The sequence below is a fragment of the Marmota marmota genome, unplaced genomic scaffold, assembly GCF_001458135.2.
Source record: "Marmota marmota marmota unplaced genomic scaffold, marMar, whole genome shotgun sequence".
Taxonomy (NCBI): Eukaryota; Metazoa; Chordata; class Mammalia; order Rodentia; family Sciuridae; genus Marmota; species Marmota marmota.
This window is the reverse complement of record NW_026000057.1, coordinates 30393282-30409573: the sequence shown is the minus strand read 5'-3', so window position 1 is coordinate 30409573 and position 16292 is coordinate 30393282. Positions and strand designations below refer to the sequence as shown.

Here is a 16292-nt window from a genome sequence, read left to right as displayed (position 1 = left end):
GTCTCTTATACACATCTCTCGCGCCCGGGACGCGCGGTGGGGGAGGGGCGCACCGCCCTGGTAATTCTATATTCTCCGTTCCTCCTCCGCTCGCGGGCGTCTGCGCGCTCCAGGCTGGTGGTAAGGCTGGGAAGGACTCCGGAAAGGCCAAGACAAAGGCGGTTTCCCGCTCGCAGAGAGCCGGCTTGCAGGTCAGTAGTTGTTTGTGCAGTGTGACTGCCATGGCTTTTTCTTTGCACCTCCTTTCTTGTTTATCATTGCTCTGGATGGGCGTTTCATCTTTGCGTGGGTGATGGGGTGTCGCGACTTAAGCTTGCGGATACGATAAATATGGGGGGGCATCGATCACGTGTGTAGGTGCCAGGGCGCGTTGCTGCACCAGTGTCCGTGCCCCTTGCTTTGGCGCGCGTGTAATTTGCCCGTATTTGACTTATTATCTTTATGCATTTGTTTGTGTGCTTAAAATTAAGTTCCCTGTGGGCCGTATTCATCGACACCTGAAATCTAGGACAACCAGCCATGGACGTGTGGGCGCGACTGCCGCTGTGTATAGCGCAGCCATCCTGGAGTACCTCACCGCAGAGGTAAATGGGTGTACGCCTGTAATCTGGAAAAGGTTTAGGGGGCGGGGGAAAGCAACGTGAGGGAAGGAGGAAAGTGATGCAAGAAAACTCCCAGGCCCTAAGTGCGGCGAGAAACCAAAGAGAACGCTAGAGGGAGCTGGTGCTTAATAAGGATCCTACTGAGCTTGAGTTTGCTGCTCTTGGAAATATTATTGCGTGCCCTTAGCTTTTGCATATCTTGCCATTCAGGCTATTTGGGGGAGGCTTCGAAAATTTGGTAGATTTCCACTCGTTAAGATTTTGATACTGCTTTATGGATCTTAGCTGAGGAAAGTTGGAAGATTGATTAGATTCTGCCTTCTAGGTACTTGAATTGGCAGGAAATGCATCAAAAGACTTAAAGGTAAAGCGTATCACCCCTCGTCACTTGCAACTTGCTATTCGTGGAGATGAAGAATTGGACTCTCTCATCAAGGCTACAATTGCTGGTGGTGGTATGTAATTCAAATTTTTAAGTAAACATAGAAAAGGAAAGAATTTTTAGCTTTAATAATGGATTGTAGTCGGAAGACGATGTTAAGTATATTTTTATTGATGCAGTATGGTTTGAGTTTTTTTGTATAACTCAATATTTGAACTTTTAAGTTTTTAAAGACTACCAATTGAGCAGTCAACTGCCTTGGTTTCAAATACTGTCATTTAAAAAATATACTGACAGAAGAATTAATCCATGTCACTCTCCTAGGTGTCATCCCTCATATCCACAAATCTCTGATTGGGAAGAAAGGACAACAGAAGACTGTTTAAAGGATGCCTGGATTCCTTATTATCTCAGGACTCTAATACTCTTAACAGCTGTCCAGTGTTGGTGATTCCAGTGGACTGTATCTCTGTGAAAAAAAAAAAACACAATTTTGCCTTTTTGTAATTCTATTTGAGCAAGTTGGAAGTTTAATTAGCTTTCCAACCAACCAAATTTCTGCATTCGAGTCTTAACCATATTTAAGTGTTACTGTGGCTTCAAAGAAGCTATTGATTCTGAAGTAGTGGGTTTTGATTGAGTTGACTGTTTTTAAAAAACTGTTTGGATTTTAATTGTGATGCAGAAGTTATAGTAACAAACATTTGGTTTTGTACAGACATTATTTCCACTCTGGTGGATAAGTTCAATAAAGGTCATATCCCAAACTAGTTGTTCTAAAATTGTTTGATTGTAATAGAAATGGTTCTTTGGAACATCTCATCCAGCAATAATCAAGCACATTTTTTTCCTTTAGGAATTAAACAGTTACTCTCTAGATCACCAAAGTCAGGTAACCAACTGTATTTTTTTTTTTTTTTTTACATTATATAATGAGCTCTTAAAAGATTTTAGAAGTTTGGCAGGAACTGGAGAGGGATAATTGCTCTTTCTTGCACTGTTTGTTGCCTTGCCTGTGCTTGTCAGTATGTGACAGCACTACATCAATGCACAGTTAACTGATGGACTTGGGTAGGTGGGGAAGTTATCTGCATAGCTACTTCCACATTAAGAACTTTTCAGTTTAGGATAGGTAGAATTACTGCTTTCTGGGTGCCAGGCACTGTTTTGAAGTCTGAAAGTTAATCAGTCATAACTTTGGGAATATACTCATTTTTATTTTTTTATAGATAATGAGAATTCCTTTGTAAGTAGTAAGGATAGTAGTTGATGCTGCTAACAATAGCTCAACCCACTCAACATGTAAAAATTGTGGTTGAGTTGCAGTGGATCTTTAACGTTTTGATACAAACAAGTTCTGAAAAAAATTTTTTTAAACTTTAAATGTGGACATTGCCAAACATTCTAAGTGGTCCTTTTCCCATCACTGAGATCAACAGGACATGGTACTTCCTAGAGGTAATGTTATAAAGATGGAAAAGGAAGTATTAATAGGTGAAAGAGCTGGTCCTTTTTATCTTGGCCTAGGATTACCGCTGCTTGGATCTGCTTTCACCAGAATAATTGCAAATTCCAGATTAAATTTGTATCTTTTGGAAAACTACAGAGGTACAGTCTGGAATGAGGCAGTAAAGCAAGCCCCAGGGTTAGGGTCCAACGACGCTGTGACGTGCCGGAAATGCCAAGTGTGGGACTGACACGGTGATCCTCACCTGACCTAATCCTCCCACGGACGAGGGGCCCAGAGGCGGGGCCTCGCTCCCTGGGAATTTTTGAGTCTCCTCCCCTACCCCGCCGTCCCGGCCGCACGCAGGGCGGGCTCCTATTTACGCCGCCCGCGCCCGGAGGTCAAGGGGCACGGCGCTCTCGATGCCGGCGGCCACGTCCCCACTCCTCTCCGCGTGGGGCTGCTGTCGCCGGCGGGCTGTGGTGGGCTCCTTGGCTCTGAACGAGTCGGCTCTTTCTATCGGCCGCCACGTGGGCTGGGACACCCAGGCCCAGGAGATCGGTCCGGGGCTGGGGAAGATGCGGCTCGCGCCGTAGCGGGGGGCGGGGAGGCCGCTGTGAGGAGGCGGAGCTGCGAGGCCCGCCCGTGCGCCCGGGCCGCCGCCGCCACGGTCCCCTGTGCTCCTCCCCGTTCGCCGCCGCACGCCCCCACCCGGGCTGGCCTCGCCTCCTCGGCGGCGGCGGCGGCTTCCCCGTCGTAGCTGTTCTTCCCGAGGAAAGGGAACCAGGCGCAAGCCATGGAGGGGAACCGGGATGAGGCAGAGAAATGTGTCGAGATCGCCCGGGAGGCCCTGAATGCCGGCAACCGCGAGAAGGCCCAGCGCTTCCTTCAGAAGGCGGAGAAGCTCTACCCTCTGCCCTCGGCCCGCGGTGAGACCTCAGTACCCCTTCTCTCCTGCCTTGGGGCCTGGCCGTCGCGCAGCTCGCCCCCTCCCCTCCGCTGGCGGGGCCCTGGCCTGCCAGCCGCCGTGGGGTCCTAGGGAAGAGCAGGCCGGCGGTCCGGCGGTCGCCAGGCCCGGGCCCGCCTGGAAATAGGCTGTCCGAGACTCCCTCTGCACCAGCCTGCCTGCGGGTCGCCGCCGCTCTGCTGACCGCAAGAGTTGTAGGCTCCCCGAACCGTTTTCGAAAATGCCTAGTCCTCATTCCCCCAGGAGGAGACTGGTCCAGTCTTACCGTAGGGCAGTTTTATATGGGTGTTTGATTATGTGGTCCCCTCTCTCCCAAATAAGGCCTAGTCCCCTAATGAAGTGAGAGGATCAAGGAACTCTGATGGCTAATCTCAGATTTCACCATCTTCTGGGCTTTGTAGAAAGCTGTCTCCATAACAAACATCTTCGAATACCTGAGATGACATTGCTTTTCCCTGGGAGAGACGGACTCTTTAAAAGAGAGGAGCATACATTTTGAAAGATTGATCAAGAGTCAGCAATGATTTGCTAAATAGCATCTGACTTGATAATACCATAATTTCGACAAAATAGATTATCTTTAAGTAACAGTGTACTTAAGTTGAAATTATCCTATTCATTGCCCTACTCTCTAGACTTCAAAGTTACACACACACACACACACACACAAAGTTACAGAGTGCCAATAATTGTGCCTGGCATGTTTATGTGAATTATTTACTCCTTAGAACAGTCCTATACATAAGTACAGGAGTCATTTTCCCAGGTTTATTACCCATATGAAAATATTTTTGGTAAACGAACGAATGAGTGAATGAATGAAAGTATCTTACCAAGGTCACACAACACTTAGTAGCAAAGTCAGAATAGTAGCTGAGCTTTGGGATTCCAAAAGGCCTTTAACCACTACCCTTTATTGCCTTACTCACTGGATAATATTTTGGTTGAGGTTCAAAATATTTCCAGGTTAAGAACAAAATTACTGATAAGAAGAATGTGGGACTACCTATTTTATTGGTTTGTTACTTTCTACATTGTTGAAACACTTGTGCTCTTTGCTTTTCTCTCTATCCTTTGCATTAACATTATAATTGAACTCTTATCAGAGAATACAGGAGGTGAAGAAAAAGAAAGGAGCTTTTTTTAAATTTTAAAAACACAAAATTTACTACCATCTTACCCATTTTTGGTGTACGAGTTAGTAGCATCAAATATATGCGCGTTGTGTAAAGGATCTTCTGAACTTTTTCATCTTATAACAACAACACAGTTGTTGCTTTTAAAGACCATAACCATTGGGAAAATTAAGATATATAAGTGTGAAAGTCAGTGATACGAATGTACTATAAGGGCATTTTGTAATTATCTAGTAAAGTTGATAGGGTATGATATTGGGGTAGTTGAAAACCTTAGTTGAGATGCAGACTGTGTCTCTAACATCTTGTAACCAGAGACAAGGTTCTTAGCTTTCTTTATATATGAAATGTCATCACGGGGTTGATGTGAGCTGGAATAAAGTTATGTACAAGTACTTATAAAAGTATTTTATGTCAAATATTCTCAGAAGATATTTTTTGGAATAATTTAAGAATTCAGGACAGGGAAAGATCTAGAACATTTGTGGAAGACCCTGATAAAAAAATTTAGTGTAGAAGAAAACTAGAGCTGTTGGTTATGAGATTTTAAATGTTATCCCTGATATTACCTATTTTAGACTACCATAAAACTCTTGTATTTCAGAAAATTGAATCGTTGGGGCTGGGATTGTAGTTCAGGAGTAGAGGGTTCGCCTAAAACATGTGAGGTACTGGGTTCAATCCTCAGCACCAAATAAATATAAAGGTATTATGTCCACCTACAACTTTTTAAAAAATAAATATTAAAAAAAAATCGGAAGGCTGAGACAGGAGAATCATGAGTTCAAAGCCAGCCTCAGCAATGGCGAGGCACTAAGCAACTCAGTGAGACCCTGTCTCTAAATAAAAATATACAAAATAGGGCTGGGGATGTGGCTCAGTGGTCAAGTGCTCCTGAGTTCAATCCCCACTACCCCTCCCTCCCCCCAAAAAAGTTCACTTCTTCTGGATGTACCTGTACTAAGGCAAAAGAAAGTATTTAGTATGGTTTCTGTTATTCTTATAGTTCAGTAAATGGAAAAACTTGCAACTGAGTACTAATAAATTGCAGGATTTTTATCCTTTTAAAATTTTTTTCTTGTCAGGTAAGAAGTCTGATTAATAAAACGCTTCAAAAAATTGGTAAGAGTTTTCCTTGAGGAAAAACTTGATCTCCAAAGGGATCTAGGACATTGTTGCTTTCAATGTTTTTATTTGACAGTATTATTGTACAGTGTACTTGTTGCAGTGAACTTCTTGAATTGTACAACTTTTAAATATTTTTATACAATGAGTTGAATTTAGGTTTGGGAGTGTTAATATACATGAATAGCTACCACACAGGATAAATAAATTTCTGGAAAAATAATCTCAGTAGGCAGAAAAGTAAGTTACATTTTGGTTTCTTAGATTGTATGTTTATTGAATTATTGATATGTTTTGGACTTTGGTAGAGGTTTATAGTTTCACTGTTTTAATGTTTTACATTGCTATTTTAATATTTGAGTCTTTCATAGGGGGACAGATTATAGATTATTTTTTAAAAAGGAAAACATTTTTATTGTTTATTGAATCAAATGGTGGCCTATAGCTTCATAAAAGACCATTCTGCATCTACTTCAATGAATAGGTAAGTTTAATGAATGGATTATCTATACTTTTCAGCATCTGTCTGAACTGTAGCAATTAAAGTAATCCCTTCCTCCCCTCATGTGAGAGATAACATGTAAATTTTTCCTCCTTTATTTTTTGCTATATTATTTTAAAATTTTATCTAATAAAAATGAAAATTTCTCTCCCTTTTTGTCTCATAGTAATAAGCAAAGCACTTTAAGCATACATCTGGAATATTTCCAACCTATTCTTTTTATAATAATTGCATTTTATTTCTATTTGACTTAATTAAAACTTATTAGTACAGATTATCTATTCTAAAGTTATTTCTGTATGATGAAATTAAGTGTTAAAAAATTATTTCCAAATTTCATCTAGTAGTCAAAACTATTTTACACATTAGAGTTGAAAGAAGAATACTGAGTTTGGGTTTGAACCTTAATTATTAAGTAGTGTGATTTTGGGTAGGTCATTTAATCTTCTTGAACTTACTTCCTTCATCTATAAAATGGAGATTATTTTTGAATATATATTTTTCTGTGCTGGGCAGTATTCTAGGAACTAGGGATTCAGTGCATAATAAGACAAAAGTTCTTGTTTTCTTGGAGTTTATATTCTAGAGGAAATGTTAAGTATCTACTGGGCATAATAATGATTTGGTTACTGTCATTTCCTCCTTCCTTTCCTGAGCCTCAGTTTTCACAGGGTTATTGTAAGGATATTTTATTATCTTAATTACAATAAGAATGTCATGTATTATTATATGGCAAAAAATAAAAACACCCTGCATGATGCTTTGCAGTTCACAGTGTATTTGTCTTATGCCATTTTTTTAGTACTTATTTGAGGACAAAATAATTCCTTTAAATTAGGATTAATTTAATTTGGGATTTGAACTCCATATTTTATGCTTTACTTAGCATTTAGTTCTGACATGCAGTATTTCATTTCTTTGTTTTTTGTTTTTGCTTTTTTTTTTTTTTTTTTTCCTGTGCTAGGGATCAAACCCAGGGCCTTAAATCATATGAAAAACAATTGCTCTGTCAGAGCTACATCCCTAGCCCTCATTTCTTTATTGTTTGTATAAAATCTCTCCCTCTTTTAGATTAGAAATTCCTTAGAAGTCTTGAGCCATTTTAATTTTTGTCATTCATTTTACTACCATAATACCTAATGCGTTTTACATATACTTATGGCATGTACAGGTCTCTGGAATGATATTTATTTATAAAATTTTACAATTCTCAATAAAGAGGATTTGTTAAATAACTAAATAAGAGTTTTATAACTGCATGATATTCCATGTTAACACTTTCACAAATGAAGCTTTTCAATAACACACTAAGTGTTTAAAATACAGATTTAAGGGTTATGATGAGCAAAAATTTGGGACGAATATAAATGTCCATCAGTGGGAATTGACAAAATAAGTTTCACTGCACTTATATACTATTTACCTATTAAAAATGCTGAGGACTATATTTATTGCTATAAAAGAATATCCACAGTATATCAACAATAGAATAAAGTTAAGCTACAGATGCATTTTTTTTCCTTTGAAATTGTCTGTAAAGCTGAGTGGCCAGCCAATGAGAGTGACTAGAGTTAAAAATATGAAAATAGTATGTTTTTTTTTTCTTCTTGTGTGGGATTTTTAAGTAATGTTTACTACTACTACTTCTTTTCTTTTTTTATGAACCAAGCATATGTATTAATTAAATGCAGGTTATGTTAAAATCTCAGTGTATCTGGAAGGTAAATGCAAAAAATGAACTCAGAGAGTTTTAAAACCAAAAAGTAAATGAACTTTGTTTTATAAGTAGTTTGCACAACTGTTGTTTATGATATTGTACATTACTGCAAATGAGATTTCATGTGACTGATGACATTACATAAATCAGAAAAATCCAGTGTGTTCTAAATTCTGGCAGTATATTAGAAGAATCGTATTATTTTTTTCAGGCATTCATTTCAGTAATTGTTAATACAGAAAACTCTGATTTCACTTTTTATAAGGTGAAACTGGGTTTTGAAGCTCACAAATAATATCAGTTGTTGAGAGTTTTACTAAAAGAGTTTAGTGTAAACTAATGTGTGTAAACAGCTATTGTTAGGCAGAGACTCTGTGTAGAAAATTGTACAAAATTTTCAGTGTCATAATAACTCCTGAAAATGTGAAACAACTGCATGATCCTGCTTTAGTAATATCCAGAATGCAGCTATTAGTACAGATGATGTCACTAGAACACTAGAAGAACTTCTTTATGCTAAAAATGAAAGGGGACTTACAGATAGCCTCTAACTACATTCATAGGATCCTGTGGTCATCTGTAAATATTAAAAATAAATAATCACTTTCTTATCTGGCTTTATACTTTAAAAATAATTTCTTCAGGTATTAGCTAAAATACTTCCATAAAGGGGCACTCTACTCTCACCTGTTTTATGGTTATGCAGTTGTATGAACCAAATAGGAAAAGCATAATAAATGCTTGTTTTATTTTTTTTTAATCATTTTTTGAGAAAGGGAGCCTATTACCTTTTATTCTCTAAAAGCAACTAATTGTTAGTATTTTATTAGGTTTTTGGCTTGTGGGATCCCCTTTATGATAATAGTTCCAGAGTTCTATAGACAAATCTCCAGTAGTCTTTAATACTTAACTTTATTCTTTGGTATAACAAAATGTTCAAGCTCCTCAGGACATTTTTCTGTGGCAGACCTGGAATGATCTACATCTCTTATAAACTGTTTTTTTTTTTTTTTTTTTAGTGGAAAATGTTTTTCTTCCATCATAATATGAGCACTAAGGATACTCTGACATCTAGGTTGTTCGTTGTCTGGGGGTTTTTCAGTGCCCAGAAGTAGAAAATATATATTGTTTATGTGTGAATGTGTGTTATTTTTAAAGATGATATGGTTTATATGTTTATACTGTTACTTCTAATTTCAGCTAAGTACCTCAGGATTTTATGTAAACTTTAAAAATTTATATTTCTATCTCCTTTCTACCTCATTTGTAATCCTGATTCTCAAAGACATGGGAGATTATAGAATATACCATGATTATTTGCTTCATGCCATATTGTATATATAATCGTTTCATAGTAATATTTATCAGTACTTACCCATTAATATAATTATTGAAGACAGTTATGTTTTCTTTATATATATTCTCCCTATTTTCCTATTTTATAAAATTTTGAAATAATTTCAAACTTATAGAAGTCACAATAATAACAGATTTATACAAATTCAGTCATGTCCCCCATAACTACATTTTGATCAGCTGCAGGTTGCATATACTCTTAACATTATAATACCTAGTTATATCAGTTGTCTTAGTTTATATAAGTACACTATGTTTTCACAGTGATGAAATTGTCTAACAATACATTTCTCTTGAAATCTTGTTAAGCAATGCATGACTAACAAATAATGCAAACTTCATACAAAGAATAGCACCAACTCCCATATACATTTCAGTTTTCCAGTTTTTAAAAAATGTTACTGCATTGCTTTATCATATTCTTCCTCTTCTACCTCCCACTGCTAAGTACATGTGTGTACATACACGCACACCCACAATGTTTCTTATTGTATTTTTTTCCTGAAGTGATTAATAGTTCCGTTGTAGACATGATGTCCCATCACCTTTGAATAATTCTCTCTCTCTCTCATTCTCCCTCTCTCTCTCTCTCTCTCTCTCTCTATATATATATATATATATATATATATATACACACACACACACTTATATATGTATGTGTGTGTGTGTATATTATACACACATATATTGGAGGGTATTGGAGGGTTGAATCCAAGGGTGCTTCACCACGCGTACTCTATCCCCAGTCTTTATTATTTTGAGAGAGGATTTTACTAAGTTGCCCTGACTGGCCTGGAATTTGTGATCTTCCTGCTTCAGCCTCTAGAATAGCTAGTATTACTGGTGTGTGCCACTGTGTCCTGGCCAGTGTATATTTTCTAAGACAAGGACACTCTTAACCACATTATAACCATCAAATTTAGGAAATTAATGCATGTACCTCATTTAAATGCTGCCTGTTTTCTCAGTTATGTCCCTTATGACAAAAAAGCATGTGTTGCATTTATTTGGTAGGTATGTTTTTTCCTCAAGATATCATGATTTCTTTATTTTCTGTCTCGACTTTTACTTTTTTGATGAGGATAGGCCAGTTATAGAATTTCCCTATATTTGGGTTTGACTTATATTTCCTCATATGAACTTTTGTTAGGAGTACCATACAAGTGGTATTCTATTCTTAGTGTAACATATCAGGAGACACACAATTTTTGATTTGGTCCTTACTACTGAGATTACTTTGATCATTTTGCTAAGTTGGTGATTGCCCGTTTTCTCTACTATAAAGTTTATGAAGTTTATTTTTTCTCTGTGGTAATTAATGTATACTTTGTGGGGAAATAATTTGAAACTATAAACATCCTTTTCCTCAACAAACTTTTATCATATCCTTGTAACATTCATTGATTATTCTTTTCTGAATAAATTTCTGATGGTTGCCAAATGGCAGTTTGCTAATTCTATCATATATTAGATGGCATTTAGGCTTATTTATCTGGATGGATTCATAGATTCCCATTTAATCTGTTATCATTATTTGTTTTGATACAAAATAATGCACCTCTTCACCCTGGCTCCTGTGTCTTTTTGTTTTTGTTTTTGGTACCAAGGATTGAACCCAGGGGTGCTCAACCACTGAGCCATATTTTATTTGAGACAGGGTCTTGCTGAGTTGCTAAGAGCCTCCATAAGTTGCTGTGGCTGGCTTTGAACTCAGAATCCTCCTGCCTCAACCTCACAAGTCACTGGGATTACAGGCATGCACCATTGAGCCTGGCTCTGTGTCTTTTTTGACTTGTCTTCATCATTCTTTGAAATTTTTTACTTTCTGGCACAAAACAATTTGCATACTTTCTTTTTACTTCTCTGTCCTAGAAATCAGCTATTTCTCCAAGGAGCTGTTTCCTTTAAGAGACAGTTGTATTTAGAAACTAAGATTCAGTCATTAGATAGGCCTCATTGCTGTAGAGAGATCATTGCTCCTGATCCTCTGAGTGGACAGAACTAGGAAATACATGTATGTGTGAATTTGTGTGTGTGTGTGTGTGTGTGTGTGTGTAGATATGCATTTCTACATATGTGTGTTATGTTTAATGTAGACATACATCTATAGTAGTTTGATCAGTATTAATTTTGATGTCTGTACACACACACACACACACACACGTGTTCACAAACTTCATTTCAGTGTAGTATCATAGAGTTTATTCAAGCCTCTGCATTTTCCTATTTGTATTGCTATTCTCTGGCAATGAGAAAAGTGGTTCCCCACTTACTTATTCATTTTCCCCTGTATTTGAAAAGTTGCCTTGTTAACTGTTAGTGCAGGCCCTATCAAGCTTAGCTATATTTTTAGTTATGACTGCTTCTTTGGTCCCAATAAATTTCCTTGGTCCAAGCCTCTTAGGTTCTGCCAACCCCAGCTGACAAAAGAGAAAGGAAAGCAAGACACCCAATAATTTTTTTAGTTCACCATTCTTAAGATGTTTGAACTATATCTATAGTGTCAGAACATAACATCATTACTATGTAGCATACATACTACACATTGTCTCTCAACCATCATTTAGTCTTAAGTCTATAAGTATTTAATAGAGTAAATGCTCAACATCAGTCCATATGTATATATGTGTATATACACACACGTGTGTGTGTGTATATATATGTGTGTGTGTGTGTGTGTGTGTGTGTATACATAAATTATTTTAGATTCCTGAAATTTGTTTTGTAGTAGATTCCTAGCTGGGTTTATGGGAACTATGCTCATTAAGTTCTAGAATGTTGAAAACAGTTCGTCTGTGGATTTACTCCATGTTGTTAGTTTGGTGGATACAGAGTCCTTGGCCCACATTTTCTTTCCTTGGGTATCTAAATATGTTACTCCATTGTTTTTTGCAAGTATTACTGATGAGCAAAATCTAATGACTATCTATCTATCTTTCTTTTTTAAAAGAAGGGCTCTAAATTGAACCCAGGTTATGTTGTGCCAGCCTCTGTGCCTTTAGCTTCTGACTTTCTTGGTAACTGGGATATTTATTTTATTTCTTTTTGGACGTAGTATCTTTAATATGTTGCCTAGGCTGGCTTTGAATTCTTGGTCTCAAATGCTTCTCCTGCCTCAACTTCTTTGTTTTTGTGGGTACTGGGGATTGAACCCAATGGCACTCTACCACTGAACTACATTCCTAATCCTTTTTTATTTTTTATTTCAAGACAGGTTTTTGAGGGTGAACTTTTGATCCTCCTGCCTCAGCCTCCCCACTGGTTGGGATTACAGGCATGGCCACCACACCAGTCTTAAGTTTTTATTTCTTTATATATCATTTGCTCTTTTTTGCTTAGATGCCGAGTTAATTTTACTAGAATGTGTCTTTTTGCTATGCTAGTTATTCTTAGTACTCTTAGGTATGTGATTTAGCCTTGTATAGTTTAGATGTTTTAGTATATTATTGTTATATTTGTTTTATTATTTTTCTTTTTCAGAATACCTGTTGTACATATGTTGGATCTTCTTCAGATACCTTCAGTATTTGTCGCTTTCTCTCAAAATTTTTTTAATTTAAAATATTTTAATTTTTTAAATTTCCATCCTTTTATATCTTCTTTCTCATAAATTTTTCTGGTATTTTTATAACTCTATTTCTTCTATTTTGGCTTTTTCCTGAGTTTTTGCACCTAAGTTCTGGATAGATAATTTCTGAGGTAGTTGTAATTTTTATTCGTGTTTATCCTTTCATATCATGTATTGTTTCTTAAAGCCCCTTGATCTTGTTTTGAAGTATTAGTAGATGAGAAAAATCTGTGTAGTGTTCCATCATTGTCTTTAGTGATTTGTTTATACTTACTCTTTTTTTCCTTATAATAATTTGTATTAGACCTCCACAATGTTCTTTTATTCTTTTTTATGTGATGTTAATTTAGCCTTTCTGAATACACAGCGATCCTTCAGTTTTTGTATAAAATGTTTAAGAATGTCACCTTGCTATTTGAGAATGTCTCATTCCTTTCTCCTTCACCACTTTAATCTGGAGTTTCTCTTTTCTTTTTTCCCTTTGTCTCTATCCTCTTCAGTTTAGGTCCTATTCCCAGCAGTTTCTCCTTGTTCTGGAAGAGAATTTTGATTGATTGGTTTTATCAGTTTGTAGTAACTGGAGTGTTCTGTGCCTGTAGTCTTTATTGTAGACCCTTGTACTCGTGCTGTTATGATGCTATTTTTATATTATAGCTATCATAAAACTCATTCTTTTTAACACACTTTGCTTAGTTTTGCCTGTTGCTTATTTTGAGTTTTTTTTCCTGTTCTTTCGGCTGGCAAATGCCCCATTGCTATTTTCTGCTTCTCACACATTTCTAATATCTCCGCAGATCTTTTTAGCTTGGTGGTAGTCCCTGCCTTGTATTTGGGTGTTTTGTGCATGAAGTTTTGACTTTGTTATTTAATTGCTCTGATTTTATGAGGGAATATGGAGAAATTTAAAATTTAACTTGCTGTCACAGCCTTTGTCCCAGAATTCCCTCCAAATTTTTCATGTTTAAATGTTGTGAACGACTACCTGCTAGACTGATGACTTCCCTTGTGATTGCATTAAGTACGAACTAAACTACAGTTAATAGTTGACTATGTATTGTATTTCTGTTGTTAATAACTATAAGATTGCTGCCTAAATTTAGTATTTTTCTACCATCTATAACAATAGATTTTATAAGAACTAAATTTCCTATGTCCTTGATTTCTTAAATCTATTAACCAGGGAAAATGAATGGTAGAAAAGTTTATATAAATAATAAATATCTACATATTTACATATTTGCCAACAGCACTGTTGGAATTTTTAAAATACATACATAAAATAGCTTTATTTGAGATGATTCACATACCATATAATTCACTCATTTATAGTATATAGTTAACTTTAACTAAGTGGGTTTTTAGTATATTCACAGAATTGTGCAATTGCCATAACAATTAGTTTTAGAACATTTTCTCACCTCAGAAAGAAACCCCAGGCTAGGCATGGTTGTGTATGCCTGTAGTGCTTGCTACTCAGGAGGCTGAGGCAGGAGGATCGTGAATTTGTAGGTAACCTGGGCAACAATAGTAAGACTCTGTTTCAAGAACAAGAAGATGGGGTTGGGGTTGTGGCTCGCCTAGCACGAGCAAGGTACTGGGTTCGATCCTCAGCACCACATAAAAATAAAGGTATCGTGTCCAACTATAACTAAAAAAATATTTAAAAACACAACAACAACAAAAAGAAGTAGAAACCCCATACTCAGTAGCCACCACACTTAATTTCTCAATTATACTCTCCTCACCATCCCTATACTCTACAATTGACAATAACTGATCTTTCTAACTCATTTTACCTGTTCTGAACATTTCATATAAATAGATATACAGCGTAGACATTTCATGCAGCATTTTTTGTGTTATTGACTTCTTTTACTTAGCATAATGTTTTCACAATTTATCCATGTTGTACATGTACCCAGTACCTTTTTTTAAATTTTCAAATAATATACTATTGTCTAGATAGTTCACATTTTGTTTTTATTTGTTTCCACTATTTTGTTATGAATAATGTTGCTGTCAATATTCATGAACCAGTTTTGTACAGATATTTGTTTTTATTTATCTTGGGTATATAACTAGTAATGAGATTGAGTCAAATGGTAATTTTTTAAGAAAAACTACCAATTTTTCAAAGCGGCTGCACCATTTTACATTCCCACAGGCAGTGTAGTTAGGGTACCAATTTCTGCACACCCTTGTCAGCACTAATTATTGTCCATCTTTTTGACTAAAGCCATTCTAATGAATGTGCATTGGTATCTCACTGTGGTTTTGATTTTCATTTCTGTAGTGGCTAATGACAGTGAGCAACTGTTTCATATGGGTCATTCATTTAAATCTCTTAGAGAAATGTCTTTTCAGGTTCTTTGTGCCATAGTTTTTGTTTGTTGCTTTTTTTTTTTTTTTTTCTTCCTTTTGAGACAGAGTCTCCCTATGTTGCTTAGGCTGGTCTTCAACTCCTGGGCTCAAGCAGTCCTCTTGCCTCAGCCTTCCTGAGTAGCTGGAAATAGGTATGCATCACCTTGCTGGACTTTCACCCCATGCTTTTAATTTTTTTTTTTTTTGCCTTCTTATTGAATTGTAAGACTTCTTTTTATGTTCCTGACACATTTCTTTTATCAGATGTGATTCTCAAATATTTTCTTCTATTCGGTGGATTTTCTTCACTTTATTGATGATAGCTTTTGAAGTACAAACGTGTTTAACTTTGATTAAATGCACATTGTCTACTTTTTCCTTTGCAATTTTGATGTTGCATGTAAGAGTATTTATCTAAACCAAAGTTACAAAGATTTATTCATATATTGTCTTACCAGAGTTTTGTAGTTTTAGCTATTTACCTTTAAGTGTATGCTTTATTTTGAGTTAATTTTTGAGTATGGTGTGATGTAGGGGGCCCAAATTAACTCTTTAACAAGTGGATATCTGTTTGACCCACAAGTTTTGAGATACAGTGTTTTCATTGTTATTCTTTTAAGTATTTTCAAATTTCTGTGATGATTATTTCTTTGATGAGTTTTGTGGATTTTTTTTTTATTTCCACCACATTTGTGTGTTTTTTAGTTAAAGTTTTATGATTGATTTTTTACTGAAATGTATTTTGCTTATAGATTGTGGTACATATGGCACTAGTTCTTAGAGATTTTCAGAAGATATCTCTATGGCCTGGATATAATATGGTCTATTTTCATTCCTGTGTGCCAGGAAAAAATGAATATTCATCAGTTGAATTTACTTTATGTCATTTATTAATTGAAATGTGTTAAAATCTTCAAAAAAGCAGAATGTGGTGGCATGTGCCTATAGTTCCAGCTATTTGGGAGGCTGAGGTGGGAAGATGAATTGAGACCAGGAATTTAAAGCTTCCCTGGATAACATAGTAAAACCCTGTTCCCCCCCCCACAAAAAAAAAAAATTAAGATGGTAAATTTTTTCTTTTTTTCCTTTTAGTTTTGTTAACTTTTAATGTAGTATAAATTCTAATATG

The 16292-nt window shown here is 36.3% G+C and overlaps 2 protein-coding genes across 8 annotated transcripts in view; both read left to right on the top strand.

The window, feature by feature from the left end:
- Positions 1-17: 17 nt before the first annotated feature.
- LOC107141153 (histone H2A.Z) lies at positions 18-1754 on the top strand (the record flags this gene model as incomplete). The annotated part of the gene is made up of 4 exons (XM_015484384.2): positions 18-191; positions 471-584; positions 928-1057; positions 1309-1754. Coding segments are annotated over 4 exons (480 nt in total), but the record flags the coding sequence as incomplete, so codon positions are not given.
- Positions 1755-2922: 1168 nt separating this feature from the next.
- The window catches only part of Dnajb14 (DnaJ heat shock protein family (Hsp40) member B14), a 42534-nt gene continuing 29164 nt past the window's right edge, over positions 2923-16292 (top strand). For 2 of the 7 annotated variants that reach the window (XR_007351376.1, XM_048813661.1), the window contains exon 1: positions 2923-3360. Coding sequence is in view for 4 of the 7 variants with exons in the window: in XM_048813661.1 (XP_048669618.1) it covers positions 3228-3360 (133 nt within the window). In the remaining 3 variants the exon portion in view is untranslated. The remainder of the gene's footprint in view (positions 3361-16292) is intronic. The other 5 variants (XR_007351377.1, XM_015484592.2, XM_015484591.2 and 2 more) reach the window with 4 other exon arrangements.